A 14,089-nucleotide genomic window follows, 5' to 3' on the forward strand; every position below is an offset into this window, starting at 1 on the left:
ATCTCTATGTGGAAATGCAGATTTCATAATATATGGTCTGTTATGCTTGAGCCTAAGCTTGTGCACTATTCTTGGTGTATTCTTTTTCATGGCCTTCCTGTTGGCTCTCGATTAGTTCATATGGGAGTCCAAGACCCTTGATGTCCCTTTTGTGGGCACCCTAAATTCTTTTAGCACCTCTTATAGTTTTGTAAGAGGGCTCAAAACTTTTGGGTTTGGATCCATGATTTTTTCAAACCCTTTAGACTTGAATCTTTTTCCAGGCACATGATCCTTGTAAGAGATTCTCCCCATTTTCCTAAGAAATTCACCCCTCTGGCATGCTTTTCAAGGTGGAAATTCTTTTTATGATATGGAAGACTAGAAATACAGTTATTTTTACACAAATTTCTATGGATACCAATGTCTCGCTTTATTCTAAAGCTCTCATATATTCAAATGTGCTTCTATAGATTCAAGTTCAAGCAAATAAAGTTTCTTTGGAAGTGGCTCACCTGCAGGTTTTTCTCGACCACTAGGGAAACGCCCCTTGTGCTATGGCTAGGGTTCCTCCTAAAAACCCTTCTTCCCCTTGTGGATTCTCCCCCTCCTTGGGTCAGCGGCGGGGGCAAAGCTTTTCTGCTCGGCGGTCTCATTCTCCTAAGTCCCAAGCCACTCCTCGACAATCTGGCGGTGGGTCTGCCCGTGCTATGCATTGATGTTTTGCCTCTTCGCCCCCTTGGGGAGTGGCTGGAACCACTGCTAGTGGTGGTAATGGTTGGTTTGCTGGAGCCTCACAAGGAGGTGGTTCTAATTGGCTAGCAATCATGCCCTCCAAAGGGTTCCCTCGGTTCACTCTTGCTATTTCTCCTCAACATTTGATGGCTCCTGAAGAAGATAAGGAAGATAAGGGTGACGATGGTTGGTCCAATCTTGACATCACTCCTAACCATGATGACATTTGGGGTAAGCTCGATGACAAGAACTCATCCCTACCACTGACGGGAATTCCTCTTGCCACTTATAAGCCTTTATGTTATTATTTGTTTTTTATTTCGGGGTCTCCCTTATGACTCCATTTTTTGATTAAGGATTTATCAATGTGACTGTGTGTCCATTCACCTTTTTTGTGAATATGTACTATATTTTCTAATTAATGAAATCTGACACCCATATTCATAAAAAAAAATAGGGAAAAAAAAGAATGCGAAAAATTATGACAACGAATGTCGATTTGCGCTCAAAAACCCAAAGTAGACAACTCTAAAAATAAATTTCCATCTCCATTTTTTCCGAGAGATAATTAAATCAGAGTTTTTCTGCACCATTTTAGCAGAGTAAACTGAAAAGAGAGAAATCTTACCATTTCAAGGACAACACACTAGAAAGAGCAACTTCAAAATTCTATGTACATAGCTAGATACTGGACTTGCATAATAAATATGCGAATACTTGATGGGCATAGCCATTTCAACAATTAATAAATCTATCATGAGCAAAGTTTTTGGCGTTCGGGTCTGAAAGTGTTTCTTGCGTGAGAACTCTTAATTCTGGCGGGCAAAGCCCATCATAAAGAACCTATCGACTAGTTAAATTTGACTCCTAAAAATTTATTCATATTTTATTTTAAATAAATTTTCATTATGATTATCAGCTATTTGTTTATTGATTTTAGTGTTACCTTCAAAAAGAGTTGACAAACATTTTGATCTTTATAGATACATGAATGAAACAATTATTAACTTTTGACTTTCTATTCAATGACAACAATTTCCAACAATCTTTCTTTTTATTATTGATAAAAGAAACATAAAAACTTACATATCCAAATCAATAAAAAAAACAAATTCATAAATTCAAATGGAACATAGTAATATGTTCTCCAATTGAATTATGAGACCTTCAATATAGCCCTATAATCTATTCATAAAATTGGAGATGTCATCGAGGAACTGAGAAGACAAAGGATATGGCATCGCAAAAAAGCCATGAAACGCGCTTTCGTAGAAGAGAAGCTCCGCCTCTTTCTTCATCTTCTTCAAATACTCCATATATAGCAGCTGTCGATCGCGAAGAATATCTATCCCGCCAATCACCACCAGACTTGGCGGCAGATGCACCGCTAAAATATCCGGAGAATTCGGACCCATCACATTAGCGGCAGAATGATCCCTGCTCGCTCCCGCTGGCAAAAATGCCCGCCAAAACCAGTCACAATACTCCAAAGTAATTAGCGGCACATCCTTTAGATTTTTCTCCGAAAGCGTTCTTTCTTCGCCGCCAAAAAAGGGCTGAATCAGCACGTGCCCCAGAATCCTAACGGGCCGCAAATCGTCCATCTTCTCTGCCACGCGGCATCCAACGTGGTGTACAATGTTTCCTCCCGCGCTGTCTCCCATCAGAAAACACCGCGACACGTCAGCATTACGAGGCAGAAAACCTCTCCCAGCGTGGCTCTGAAGCCACGTCAGCGCCGCAAAGCAGTCATCGTAAGCTGCGGGGAACTTGTGCTCGGGTGCCAGCCTGTACTCCACCGACACCACCACCACCCGCCGGCGTTTTGCCAGCCGCCGGCAAAACTCATCATACAACTGTTGGGCGGCCGACAACATAGAGAAGCCGCCGCCATGAAAATACACCACAACTGGCAGCACCTCTCTTTCATTGCCGTTTTCTTGTACTGGAACAAACAGACGGACCCAAACGCCGTTAACGTGGTCTATAACGGCGTCTTTGGTATATACTCCATGTCTGGGCTTGTCGTTGGCGGGCACAGAGGGCATGAGGCACCATAGAAGCCACGCCATCAGACGCCTGTTAATGGTGCCGTCGCTTCTCTGCAGTAAAGAGGTGCCTGCTTTTAAAGCCCAGCAGAGCCACTGTACGCGGAGAGGAAAGCTGCTCCTAATTTGATCCAGTTGCCTGTTCGTAAGAAGCCTCACATTCTTCGCATTCCCTTCCATTGAAAACTTTTCGTTCTGAATCAAGAGCGAATGGCTGTTTTAACGCCTGATGAGAAAGAGTCGCCTTTTAATTGCAGACCAATCTGTAGGTGAAGTCATAAAAATTTACATGAATTCAAATACTTACTCTTTATTCAAATCAGAACCACACTGTTTCTCCCATTGCTTAACAGTTTGTTTGCACTGATCAGTGGCATAGCGGGACCATGAGGTAATGTCCATTTCTAGCAACGCCTTTATATAGCTTAATTAAAAATGAGTGCAGTCTCGTCTATTTATAGAACTTTTTACCTATACATTGAAAAGGTACTATTAATCTTTATTTTTCTTTTAAAAGAACGACAGAAGTTCAATTATATTGTCTGTACTCTAGCTGTTGGTAAGCTGCTCTCTTCTACAATGATTTATTTCTCAACAAAGTGTGTTTTAGTGGTCATTAATATTACTCAATATTTTTTATCTTAAGAGTCACAATTTACTTAGATTTGCAGAATGGTGATCTGACAATGGTAATCTGTGTTAGATCATCCTTGCACGATGGTAACACCATCTGTGTTAGATCAACCTTACAAAATGTGGGCTTTTGTCTTCCAATTCTAAATCCAGTGGGTTTTGTCTTCAAGTTGATTGAACAATAATTCTAACTACAAAAAAGAATAATAATCAAATATAAAATAATTTTTTTATCATGCTTATTCTCCCTGTTTCATCTCTCTTAAATATCTTTTTCTTCCAATAGATGTAAGCGTTCACATTACCTTGTTATTATGAAAAATAAATTACAAATATAATTTTTTTATTTAAATTATTTAATTTTTGTTTGTAAATAGTTTAAAATCAACTAGGGAACACCATAATGCATCCTTTCTAAAATTATTTGTTCTCAATTAATCACAAATTAGGATGCTTTTAGAATTACTATGATCCCGAATTTTTCTTGAAGATCTATAATTATCAATCCTCCATTATCCTTGTGATGTAATTAACTTATATTGTGCTACTATGATAAATTTAAGATTTAGAAACTTTGCACCAAGAGATGCTTCTTCAACTTTCTTAATTTTTCTTGACTTGGTACTCCAATGATGTCCCTAAAGTGATATTACTATGCTTGCCTCAACCTACCTACCAAGATGGTCTTTCAATGCTCTAATAAGGTTGATAAGTCATTTGTATGTCATATTGCATTACCTAAACCTTGTTATTTTTATTTAAAATACTGTTAAGCTACTTGTACTACCTCAACAAAACAAAGTTTCCTTATCTTACCATCTTGGAGAGTAGCAAGTACAATTTACCAATTTAAGAAATTGATCACTATACATGTTATTTGGCCAACCATGAGATGAGAACTCATTGCAACAATATTTAAGTTTCCTCTTTCAAAGAAAAGAGTTGCAAGTTCCTTTACAATTGATGCCTAATTAACTAATGAATTGTTTAGGACTTGTGGAGAAGATGGTTTATTTCTAGTAGATGGCATTTCTTTCAAATTTCCTCAATCTTGATCAATCTGATCATCCCAATGAGGTATTTCCTTGAAAGTATATTTGAATTGACACTCCCCTAGGTTACCTTCATATGATTTTTATTCATAAATGACTATATTTAGAATAATTGTGTTCTTGCAAGATAGAAAAATCCTTATATACTTACATAGTTTTGTAGACAAAAAATTGTGTTTTATTTTAATAATCACACTTTTTGGATTAGACTATGTAGCTGTTTTTTGCATCAACATTTCAGATCACACTTTGTGATCCCTCATCAAAATGTTAGAGAGCTAAGAGCGTGAAAGGTGAAATTGTACCTTTGTTGTAGCATGTATCTTGGAGTTCCCTACTTCTCATGTTGTCTCCATGCATGTTATTTCAACCTCATATATTGGCTAATTATGAACATATTAATATATTAAAGTATTTTTATACTTTTATTTTTATTAGCCTAAACAACCTTAAAAGTCAATTATGGGCTGCATGATGATGGTTTCTATGATGGGTTGTATGAATTTTTACCATGGTTTTTTCAAAACCTTGTTTTGGTCTATGATATTTTTTATAGTGATATTTTGCACCTCTATAAATTTATATATTAAGGGCTTGAGATGGAAGCATGATGGGAGTTCATTTTTGTACACAAGTGATATTGGATAAAAAGACGAAGAGGAGAAGGAAGGAAAAATTGTATTTAATCTATGTTTCATGAAAATAATACAAGCATGGACCTCTCTTCTTGGTGGAAATTTTTTCTAAAAGAATTTCCTCACATAAATATTAAGGATTTGAGATGGAGGCATGATGAGAGTTCATTTTTGTACACAAGTGATATTGGATTAAAAGTTGAAGAAGAGAAAGAAGGAAAGATTGTATTTTATCTATGTTTCATGAAAATAATACACATGGACCTTTCTTTTTGGTGGAATTTTTTTATAAAAAAATTTCTCCACATAAAGTTTGTGTTTTGAGTCGTTCTTTCTTGAATAAGTTTGTGTTGTGAGACGTTCTTTCTTGTGTTGTTGATTTATGACTCCTTCTTATTTCTAAAGTTGATTTATGAGTAATTAAAGGGAAAAAATGGAAGAAATTGCAATTGAAACACCTTGCAGCAGAAATGCACAGCAGTTCTTGTTGTAAAGGCATTGGATGCTTAGCTTGCACAGGTCCGCAAAACTGTGAAGCGTAACAAAAGAGAATCAATCTCTTATCCTAACTAGCACCATCAAGATTTCTCCGCTGTGACAGGGAACTTAGGTATGCAAATCTCTATCTTCAAAGAATCGCACAAATGCATCCAATGTATTCTACAATCACAAAACAAATTGAAAATCAATCCGATGTTCAAATACCCGCTGAAAGCGAAATACATTAATTCCTGATCGCTCCATTTGAATATATTTCTTTGCACTTCCATGCGTTACATATTTTTCACTTGCATCCTTTTCGAATTCTGAACTTCCATGCGTTTCTAATTATCACGCAGTGCAACTGTCACAGCCTGTTTTTTCTTTTTTCTTTTATGTACACGTATTTCTTTAACTTTTTGATATAATTATAATAATTAAGTAGCTTACATATATTTGATTTTATATATATATATATAAAATACATCGAAAGATCTTTATCGAGGCGTCTATTTTATATTGTTTTGATTATTATGATATTATTTTATAATTTATTGAAAATAATATTCATAATATAAATTTGAAACATTTGAAATATATTATATTATTATTTTAAATTATTTTTAGTTATAATATCATTTTATAGTTTTATTAGTAATATTATATTAATAGAGTTCTATATGATAAGTATAATACTCTTATATTCTTATTTTAAAACTATAATATTGTTTTATAGTTATCAAGTGTATAATATGAGGGCAGGGTTTAAATCTTGGTTAGAGTTAGGGTTAGGATTATGGTTAGGGTTGGGACTATGGTTATAGATAAGATTATGATCATGATAGTATAACAATTATGATGGGCTTTAGTTGAATATTAGGGTTAGGGTTAGAACTAATATCATAGTCAGGTTTATGCTTAGGATTAGGTTTTGCATTAGAGATGTAATTATTATGAGGGTTAGGGTTATAATTATAATGAGGGTTAGTATTATACTTAGGATTAGGGTTAGGGTTGGGATAAGGTTTAGGATTGGGGTTAATCTTAGTCATTGTAATTAGGGTTAAGGTTAAAGATTATAAATGTTAATTATAAATTAAATTAGGGTTAAGGTTAGCATTAGAATTATAATTAGGATTAGGTTGGGGTTAAGATTGCAATTAGAGATAGTACATGATGATAGCTATAAGAGTTAGGGTTTGGGTTAGGGTTATAATTATAATTAGCGTTACTGTTAAATATTATAACTAGTGATTATAATAAAAAATAAGGTTAGGGTTAGGGTATCTCTCGGCGTATTTTATATAGATTTGCAACATGAAAAACGTAAAAATATCAATTTATATAATTATATAGTATCTTTTTATTAAAATAAATTTTATTATAATATTATTATATTATTATGTTATTATACGGAGATATATGAAATTTTATGTATCTATTTAGACTATCTTTAATAATATATGTGTTGCAAGATCAAAATTAATACTAAAATCTAAGATATATTAAACTTTATTTAATGGCGAGTATTACGGTTATGGTTAGCAGTAGGGTTAAGGTTAGTGTTATGATGGGGGATAAGGTTTACATCATGGTATAGGTTAGGGTTATGATAATGGTTAGTGTTTATATCATGGTTAGGGTTAACATCAATGTTAGGGTTTGGTTTTGGTTTAGGATTATGGTTAGAGTTAGGATTATGGTTACAGTTTAATATTAGGGTTAAATTTATGGTTAGGGTTAGGGTTTAGTGTCAAGGTTATAATTATGTTTAGGGTTCACATTAAATGTAGGGTTAGGGTAAGCATAATTATAGTTAGGGTTAGGGTTAGAATTATAGATGGTTGTATGGTTAGGACTAGGATTTTGTTTATGGTTATGTTTAGGGTCATAGTTAGAATTATGGATAGGGTTATGGTTTACATCATAGCTAGGGTTAGGGTTAAGGTTAGGGCTAGGGTTAGGGTCAGGGCTAGGGTTAGGGTTAGGGTCATGATTAACATCATGGTTAGGGTTAGGGTTAGCCTTAGGGTTAGGATTTACATCATGCTTAAGTTTGGTGAGGATTATAGTGGGTTATGGTTTATATCATGGTGAGGGTTATAGTTAAGGGTTAGTGTTAGGATTAACGTTAGTGTTTACATCATGTTAAGGTTAGGTTTAGGGTTAGAATTATGGTTAGGATTTATGTGATGATTAGGGTTATTGTTAGGATTATGGATAGGGTTAGGGCCTAGGATTATGGTTAGTTTTAGGGTTTAAATCATGGTCAGGGTTTAGGATTCAGATTAGGATCATAGTTGGGGTTTACATCATTGTTAGGATTAGGTTTCGTTTTAGGGTTTGGGTTAAGATTAGTTTTAAGGTTATAATCATGGTTATTGTTAGGGTTAGGGTTAGTATTATAGTTTATTTAGAGTTTAATTTCAATTAGAGTTAGCATTAGTATTCAAATAGGGATAGGGTTTAAGGATAAAACATGGTGTGAGGGTTAGGATTATATAATAAAGCTTGATTTTAAGGTGAAAGTTAATATTTAATTAGGGTTATGGTTAGGAAAGGCATGGTGAGAGTTAGTATTAAATCAGGATAAGAATCCAATAAGGGTTAGGGTTCATATTAGGGTTAGATTACGGCTGAAGTTGTAGGTAGGGTTTATTTCTATGGTTAGAGTTAACTTTAAGTTTAGGTTAGGTCTAGGATTAAATTAGAGTGATTAGAGTTAAGGGTTAAGGTTATAGTTAATTAGAGTTAGGGTTCAAATATGATTAGGGTTTGATTATGGTAAGGGTTAGATTAAGAATGGAGTTCAATTATGATTATGATTAAGTTTAGGCTAGGATTTAGTTATGGTTAGATTAGGGTTCAAGTTGTAGTTAGGGCTTAATTGTAGGGATATATTTAAATTTAGGGTTAGGATATGGTTAGGTTTTAATTATGATTAGATTAATGTTTAATTTTATGATTACGTTATGTTTTAGGGTTCACTAAGGTCTATATTAGGGATATTATCAAGGTTAGGGTTTGATTATGGTAAGGTTTTAATTATAGTTAGCATTCATATAATAGTTCAATTAGGGTTAGAATTAACTTTACGATTCAATTACATTAGGGTTATAGTTAAATTAGGATTATAATTTAATTAGGGTTAGGGTTTGATCTAGAATTCAATTAGGATTAAGGTTTAATAAGTGTTAGGGTTTGGATTAGGTTAGCATTTAATTAGGGTTAGATTAAGCTTGAAGTTATAGGTAGGGTTTAATTCTCTAGTTAGAGTTATGCTTATGGTTAGGTAATGGCTGGAATTCAATTAGGTTTATATTTAAGTTTAGGGTTATGTTATGTTTTGGTGTTATGGTTTGGGTTAGGGATAAGTGCTAGGATTAGGATTATTGTTTAGGTTAGGAATTAATATTAGGGTTAAGATTATGGTTTTGGTTTCCATCATGTTTAGGGTTTGGGTTATGAACAAGTTTAGGGTTGGAATTATGGTTAGGTTATGGATAGGGTTTAGGTTAAATGACATAAGGGTTTAAATAATGGGTAGGGTTAGGTTTGGAGTTATGGTTAGGGTGTAAATAATGGTTATATTAGGGTTTAGGGTTAGCTTTAGGATTATAGTTAAGGATATGGTCGACATCATGGTTAAGGTTAAGAATAGGGTTAGGATTAGAGATACATTTTAAGTTATGGTTAGGGTAAGGTATTAGGGTTAGGATTAAGGATTATTATTAAGGTTATGGTTTTGGGTAATAGTTAAGTAAGAGTTAGGATTAGGGTTAAGGGTCAAGGTTACATAGTTGATTAGAGGTAGGAATAAATTACACTTAGGGTTTGATTATGGTAAGGGCTAATTAGGATCAAGGTATGGGGTAGATTAGGGTTATGATTTAATAAGGATTAATGCCCAATTATGGTTAAAGTTCAATTAGGGTTAGGGTTAAGTTTAGGGATAAAATTCAATTAGGGTTAGGGTTAAGTTTATGACTAAAATTAAAGTAGAGTTAGGGTTAAATCTAGGGCTATGGTTCATTTATTATTAGATTATAGTTTAACTTGTAATTATAGCTTAATTCTAGGGTTGTAGCTAAGTTTTGGCTAGGGTTGAATTGGGTCTAGATTAGGGATATTGTCAAGGTTAGGGTTTGATTATGATAAGTGGTTGATCATAGTTATGATTAGTATTAGATTTCAATTAGAGTTAGAATTACAATTATGATTCAATTAAGTTAGGCTTAGGGTTAAATTAGCGTAAGGGTTTGGGCTAGAATTCAATTAGGATTAGGGTTCATCTAGGGTCACTTTTAATTCTAGGGTTAGAGCTAAGTTTAGTGTTCAATTAGGGTTCAAGTTCTAGGTAGTGCTTAATTCTAAGGTTAGAGTTGAGTTTAGGTTTAGCTTTCAATTATGGTAATATTAAGTTTAGGATCGATATTATGCTACAATTAGGGTTAATATTGTAGGATTATGCATTCATAAAACTTATTATCTATTTCTTATGAAATATTAATGAAAATATTCATTATTATATACATTTTTTCAATACTTCTATAAAATAAATACCTTTAAACATTGTTCTAGAAAATCTAAGCCATTTTAAAATAGCTTAAATTTTTTTTAATTAAAATTATTTTCTTTTAACCTTTTAATTTTTTGAAAATTAACATAAAAATTATTTTGGACATTTCTAAATTAATAGTCATATGTTATTTTTGAAATATTTTTATAACTCAACTAAAATATAAAAATCAGATATATGTGATAAATTAGTTCTAAAATTTAAATACTAAATATTTTTATATCTTAAATTTTATAATATTTATGTATGTACGTATCTTTGATTTTTTGAATTTAGAAACATTATGATTGGATTTTAGAAACATAGAAAGCTTTTTCGATCTTTCCAAATTGAAAATTAAGACTGTTTCATTCCATATTGCTTCTATTTTCAGTATTCCATTCCTTTTAAATCTTTCTAAATTAAAAATTAGATTCATCAATATCTTAACAAATTAACAATAACAATAACATTCTATTGGGACATAGAAACTTAAGAAATTAAAAAAATAAATAAAATTCATTGTACAACTAAAAAATCTTAGAATTGATTGTAGAACTAAAATATCTTCTTATCATATGTTGTATAATTGAAAAATAATTGATATTATTTAAAGTTGATTTGCAATGTAGATAATGATATGCATAAACATTAACCATCCATCAAAATGCATATTTGGTTGATAAAAACAATCATTCTTGTAAATCAAGCAAATATAGATCATTCTTGAATCCATAAAGCACAAACTTTATATTTGATTTATTGCTTGATTTGCAAAATTTGTAATGCTTAAAATGTGTTTTTTAAATTTAAACTACACTTTTATATGCATTTGAAATATTTTTATCGATTAATTAGTTTATTTTTTGATTGAGGAATGCAGAAGATGAAAACATGCAAAATAAATAATAGAATCATATAAATACCTCTTAAAAGCATGTTTTTTGTAACATTATGTCAATATATGCAATCCTTTGTAGAGAGGGGCTCAAGCATATACCTCTTAAAGCATGTTTTTTCTACCATACAAAGTTCTTGCTCTAAAAAAGGAGGTATAAATCCTAAACTAAAAGAGATTTATTTTTTCAATGGTAACTTGTTTCGAAACTGCAAAATAAATCGAATAGGAGAACTAATTTTCTTGTGCAATCACCAATGGCATAATTATTCATTACGAGAGAAGTCACAGACCATAGGACACCAAAGTTAATGTTAAACTGAAATAGAAATTAAAAAAATAAATAGAAAAATCACATCTACATGATAAATAAGAAATTACTATTTTTTTGAGTAAAAGGGGTAAAAACTTTATTCATGATTAGACTCAAAAATTACAAGGACGACCAGAGCACCAAAGCCCCCCAAAAAAAGAGCCCTAGGCCCAGGCCAAGCTCAGCCAACATCATAACTCTCCATGTCCTTAGTAAGAATCTTCTGCAAGACTTGACGATAATCCGAGGAGAGATGCTTCCATCCTTCAAACTTCCAATCACTATCATGTTCTGAGGCCCACTTAGCCAAACAATCTGTCGCTCTATTCCATTCACAGGGAATGTGGATGAAAGACACCTGCTCCATTAATGAGCTAATCTGAAGGATCTGATGCACAATCCCTGCCAGCTGCTAGTGAGTCCCATTCATCTTTTGTTCAGTTAACAATTAACAATGATTTGTGAATTTGATTCACAGATAACCTTCCTACAACCCAATTCCCAAGCCCGTTCCAGGGCATAGAGAATAGCAAGACCCTCCATATAGTTATTAGATTGCCTCTCTTTATGCATCGAAAAGAGGAAGACCACCTCTCTCATACAGTTCTGACCAATCCCACCCACCCCTACTAGGCCTCGGTTACCCCTGGAAGAGCCATCGGTGTAATCTTAATAATCTCATCCTGAGGGGGGCTCCACTTTCCAACCCTTTAGACCTTCTTCATAGCACATCTACCTCTTTTGACCCAAGCGAAGGCAGGAGATAGCTCATGCCAACCCAACCTACTCACAATGTCCACCTCATCTCTGTTCAAAGGAAGGTTAACCTCACACTTAGCTTCCATCATCTCCCGGATCATAACCATGGTTCTATTCCATACTTACTACACTAACAGTACGGCCTCACGAAAGATCCTTTTGTTCCTCTCAAGCCAAATCTGCCAGAGTATGAAGATTGGCCCAATGTACTAGACCGTCTGAAGGAAAGAGGACAGGATGGACGGTTTGCCAAAACTACTCCAAAATTCCACCAAGGGATCAACATGAACACACAGACACTTCCACACCCCCCATGAGTAGTGCCAAATAAGCATAGAGAAGGGACATCTGAAGATCAGATGTGAGGAGTCTTCTTCCCCATTACCACACAAAGCACAAATAGAAGGCCCTAAGAATCCCCTCTTGCGAATATTATCCCAAGTTAGGCATCTATTCAAAGCTAGAGTCCAAGCGAAACAACTACACTTTGGCAAAGAGAAACTGCTCCAAACCTGTTTCCACCAGTGCACCTCTCTACCCTCCAAACTCTGATTCAAAATTACCTGGTAACCACTAGCAACAATAAAGATGCCCTTAGGGTTCAGAGACCAGGAAATACCATCCCTAATCTTTAGAGCACTACAGTGTCTACTCGCCAGAATGCCTTACAGCTCAGCACACTCTTCCTCCATCCCCACAACCAGCCACTCACTAGGAGCCTTCCACCTCTCCATCTTCAGCCGCCCACACTAGTAAACCACCTTGAAGTCACTCACCCTTGACCACCCTACCTCTAAAAATATTTGGCTAAGGTTCCCAAGATTAGGAAACTGAACAAGGATGGGAGGGTACCCATCCCAAGAGTCATTCCAGAAAAGGACCTCCTCCCCCCTCCTATAGATCCAAAAGAGTCCCTCCTTAACGAGAGATGCTCCCTTCTTGAGAGTATACCAAATTGTTGAGCCTTTTCCCTCAAGCAGATATCTTGGAACCTCCTGAACTGGGATCCTCTGCATATATTTGTAAGCCAAAAGCTTAGCCCAACCACAATCCTGCTTGACGCACCACCTCCAATACATCTTAGCTGCCAGAGCCTCCCTAAATAAAATAACCTGTCGTAAACCAAGCCCCCTTGACTGCTTCAGGCTACACACCAGGTCCCAATTAACCAGACTCCATTTGGAGGAGGAAAGATTGCTTTCCCAGAAGAATTTCCTTGCCAAAGAGTCCAGACCCTTCAAGAACCACATAGGAGCCACTTGAAACATACACCGATAAGTCAAAAGAGCCTGAACCACTGACTGAATCAGTTGCACCCTCCCAGCAAAAGATAACCATCTGTGCATCCAATGTTCCACCTTCGAGTGAAATTTATCTAAGATACCCTACCATGACTCCTGAGGAGGATTATGAGGAGAGATAGGAATACCCAGATAAGTCATGGGCAGAGCACCCACTTGGAACCTCAAGATAAGAGCAATCCTCCTTTGAATAGCGCCAGGAGTGTTGAAGGAAAGAATAGAAGACTTATCTTCATTGATCAACTGACCCGAGGCCGCCAGATAGACATCCAAAACCTTCCGTAGATTAGTAGCTTCTCAGATCCGAGCAAGACCCATCAAGACCGTGTCATCAAGAAACTACAGATGAGACTGAGGCTGTAGATCATTGCCCCACCTTAAGCCCTGAATACTACCCAGACCCACATTATGCTTGATCAGCCTCCCCAGACCCTCAACCATGAGAATGAATAAGTAAGGGGAGAGGGGTTCCCCCTGGCGAAGGCCCCTAGATGCACCAAAAAGCTCAGTGCGATCACCATTAACAAGCATTGAGAAAGAGGTGGACGTGACACAACTCATAACCCATTGGCTTCTTTCCTCAGCAAAGCCAAAAGACCTGAGGATCTTCAGAAGGAAGGACCAATGAACTCTATCATAAGCCTTAGCCATATCCAACTTGATAAACATAGCTTTTTCCTTGGAGGATGCCATAGAAT

General features: G+C 35.1%; 1 protein-coding gene across 1 annotated transcript; it reads right to left on the reverse strand.

Annotated features, from left to right (window-relative positions):
- Positions 1-1,749: 1,749 nt before the first annotated feature.
- On the reverse strand, positions 1,750-2,946 carry LOC131042608 (probable carboxylesterase 18). The gene has a single exon (XM_057975921.1). The coding sequence runs from the start codon at positions 2,940-2,942 to the stop codon at positions 1,893-1,895; it is 1,050 nt and encodes a 349-aa protein (XP_057831904.1). The 5' UTR covers positions 2,943-2,946; the 3' UTR covers positions 1,750-1,892.
- Between the last annotated feature and the right edge of the window lie 11,143 nt (positions 2,947-14,089).

This window comes from Cryptomeria japonica, chromosome 9, assembly GCF_030272615.1.
Source record: "Cryptomeria japonica chromosome 9, Sugi_1.0, whole genome shotgun sequence".
Lineage (NCBI taxonomy): Eukaryota > Viridiplantae > Streptophyta > Pinopsida > Cupressales > Cupressaceae > Cryptomeria > Cryptomeria japonica.

Bases quoted from the DNA above. Each gene is read 5' to 3' on its own strand.
- LOC131042608 (XM_057975921.1), bottom strand. From the start codon at position 2,942: ATGGAAGGGAATGCGAAGAATGTGAGGCTTCTTACGAACAGGCAACTG.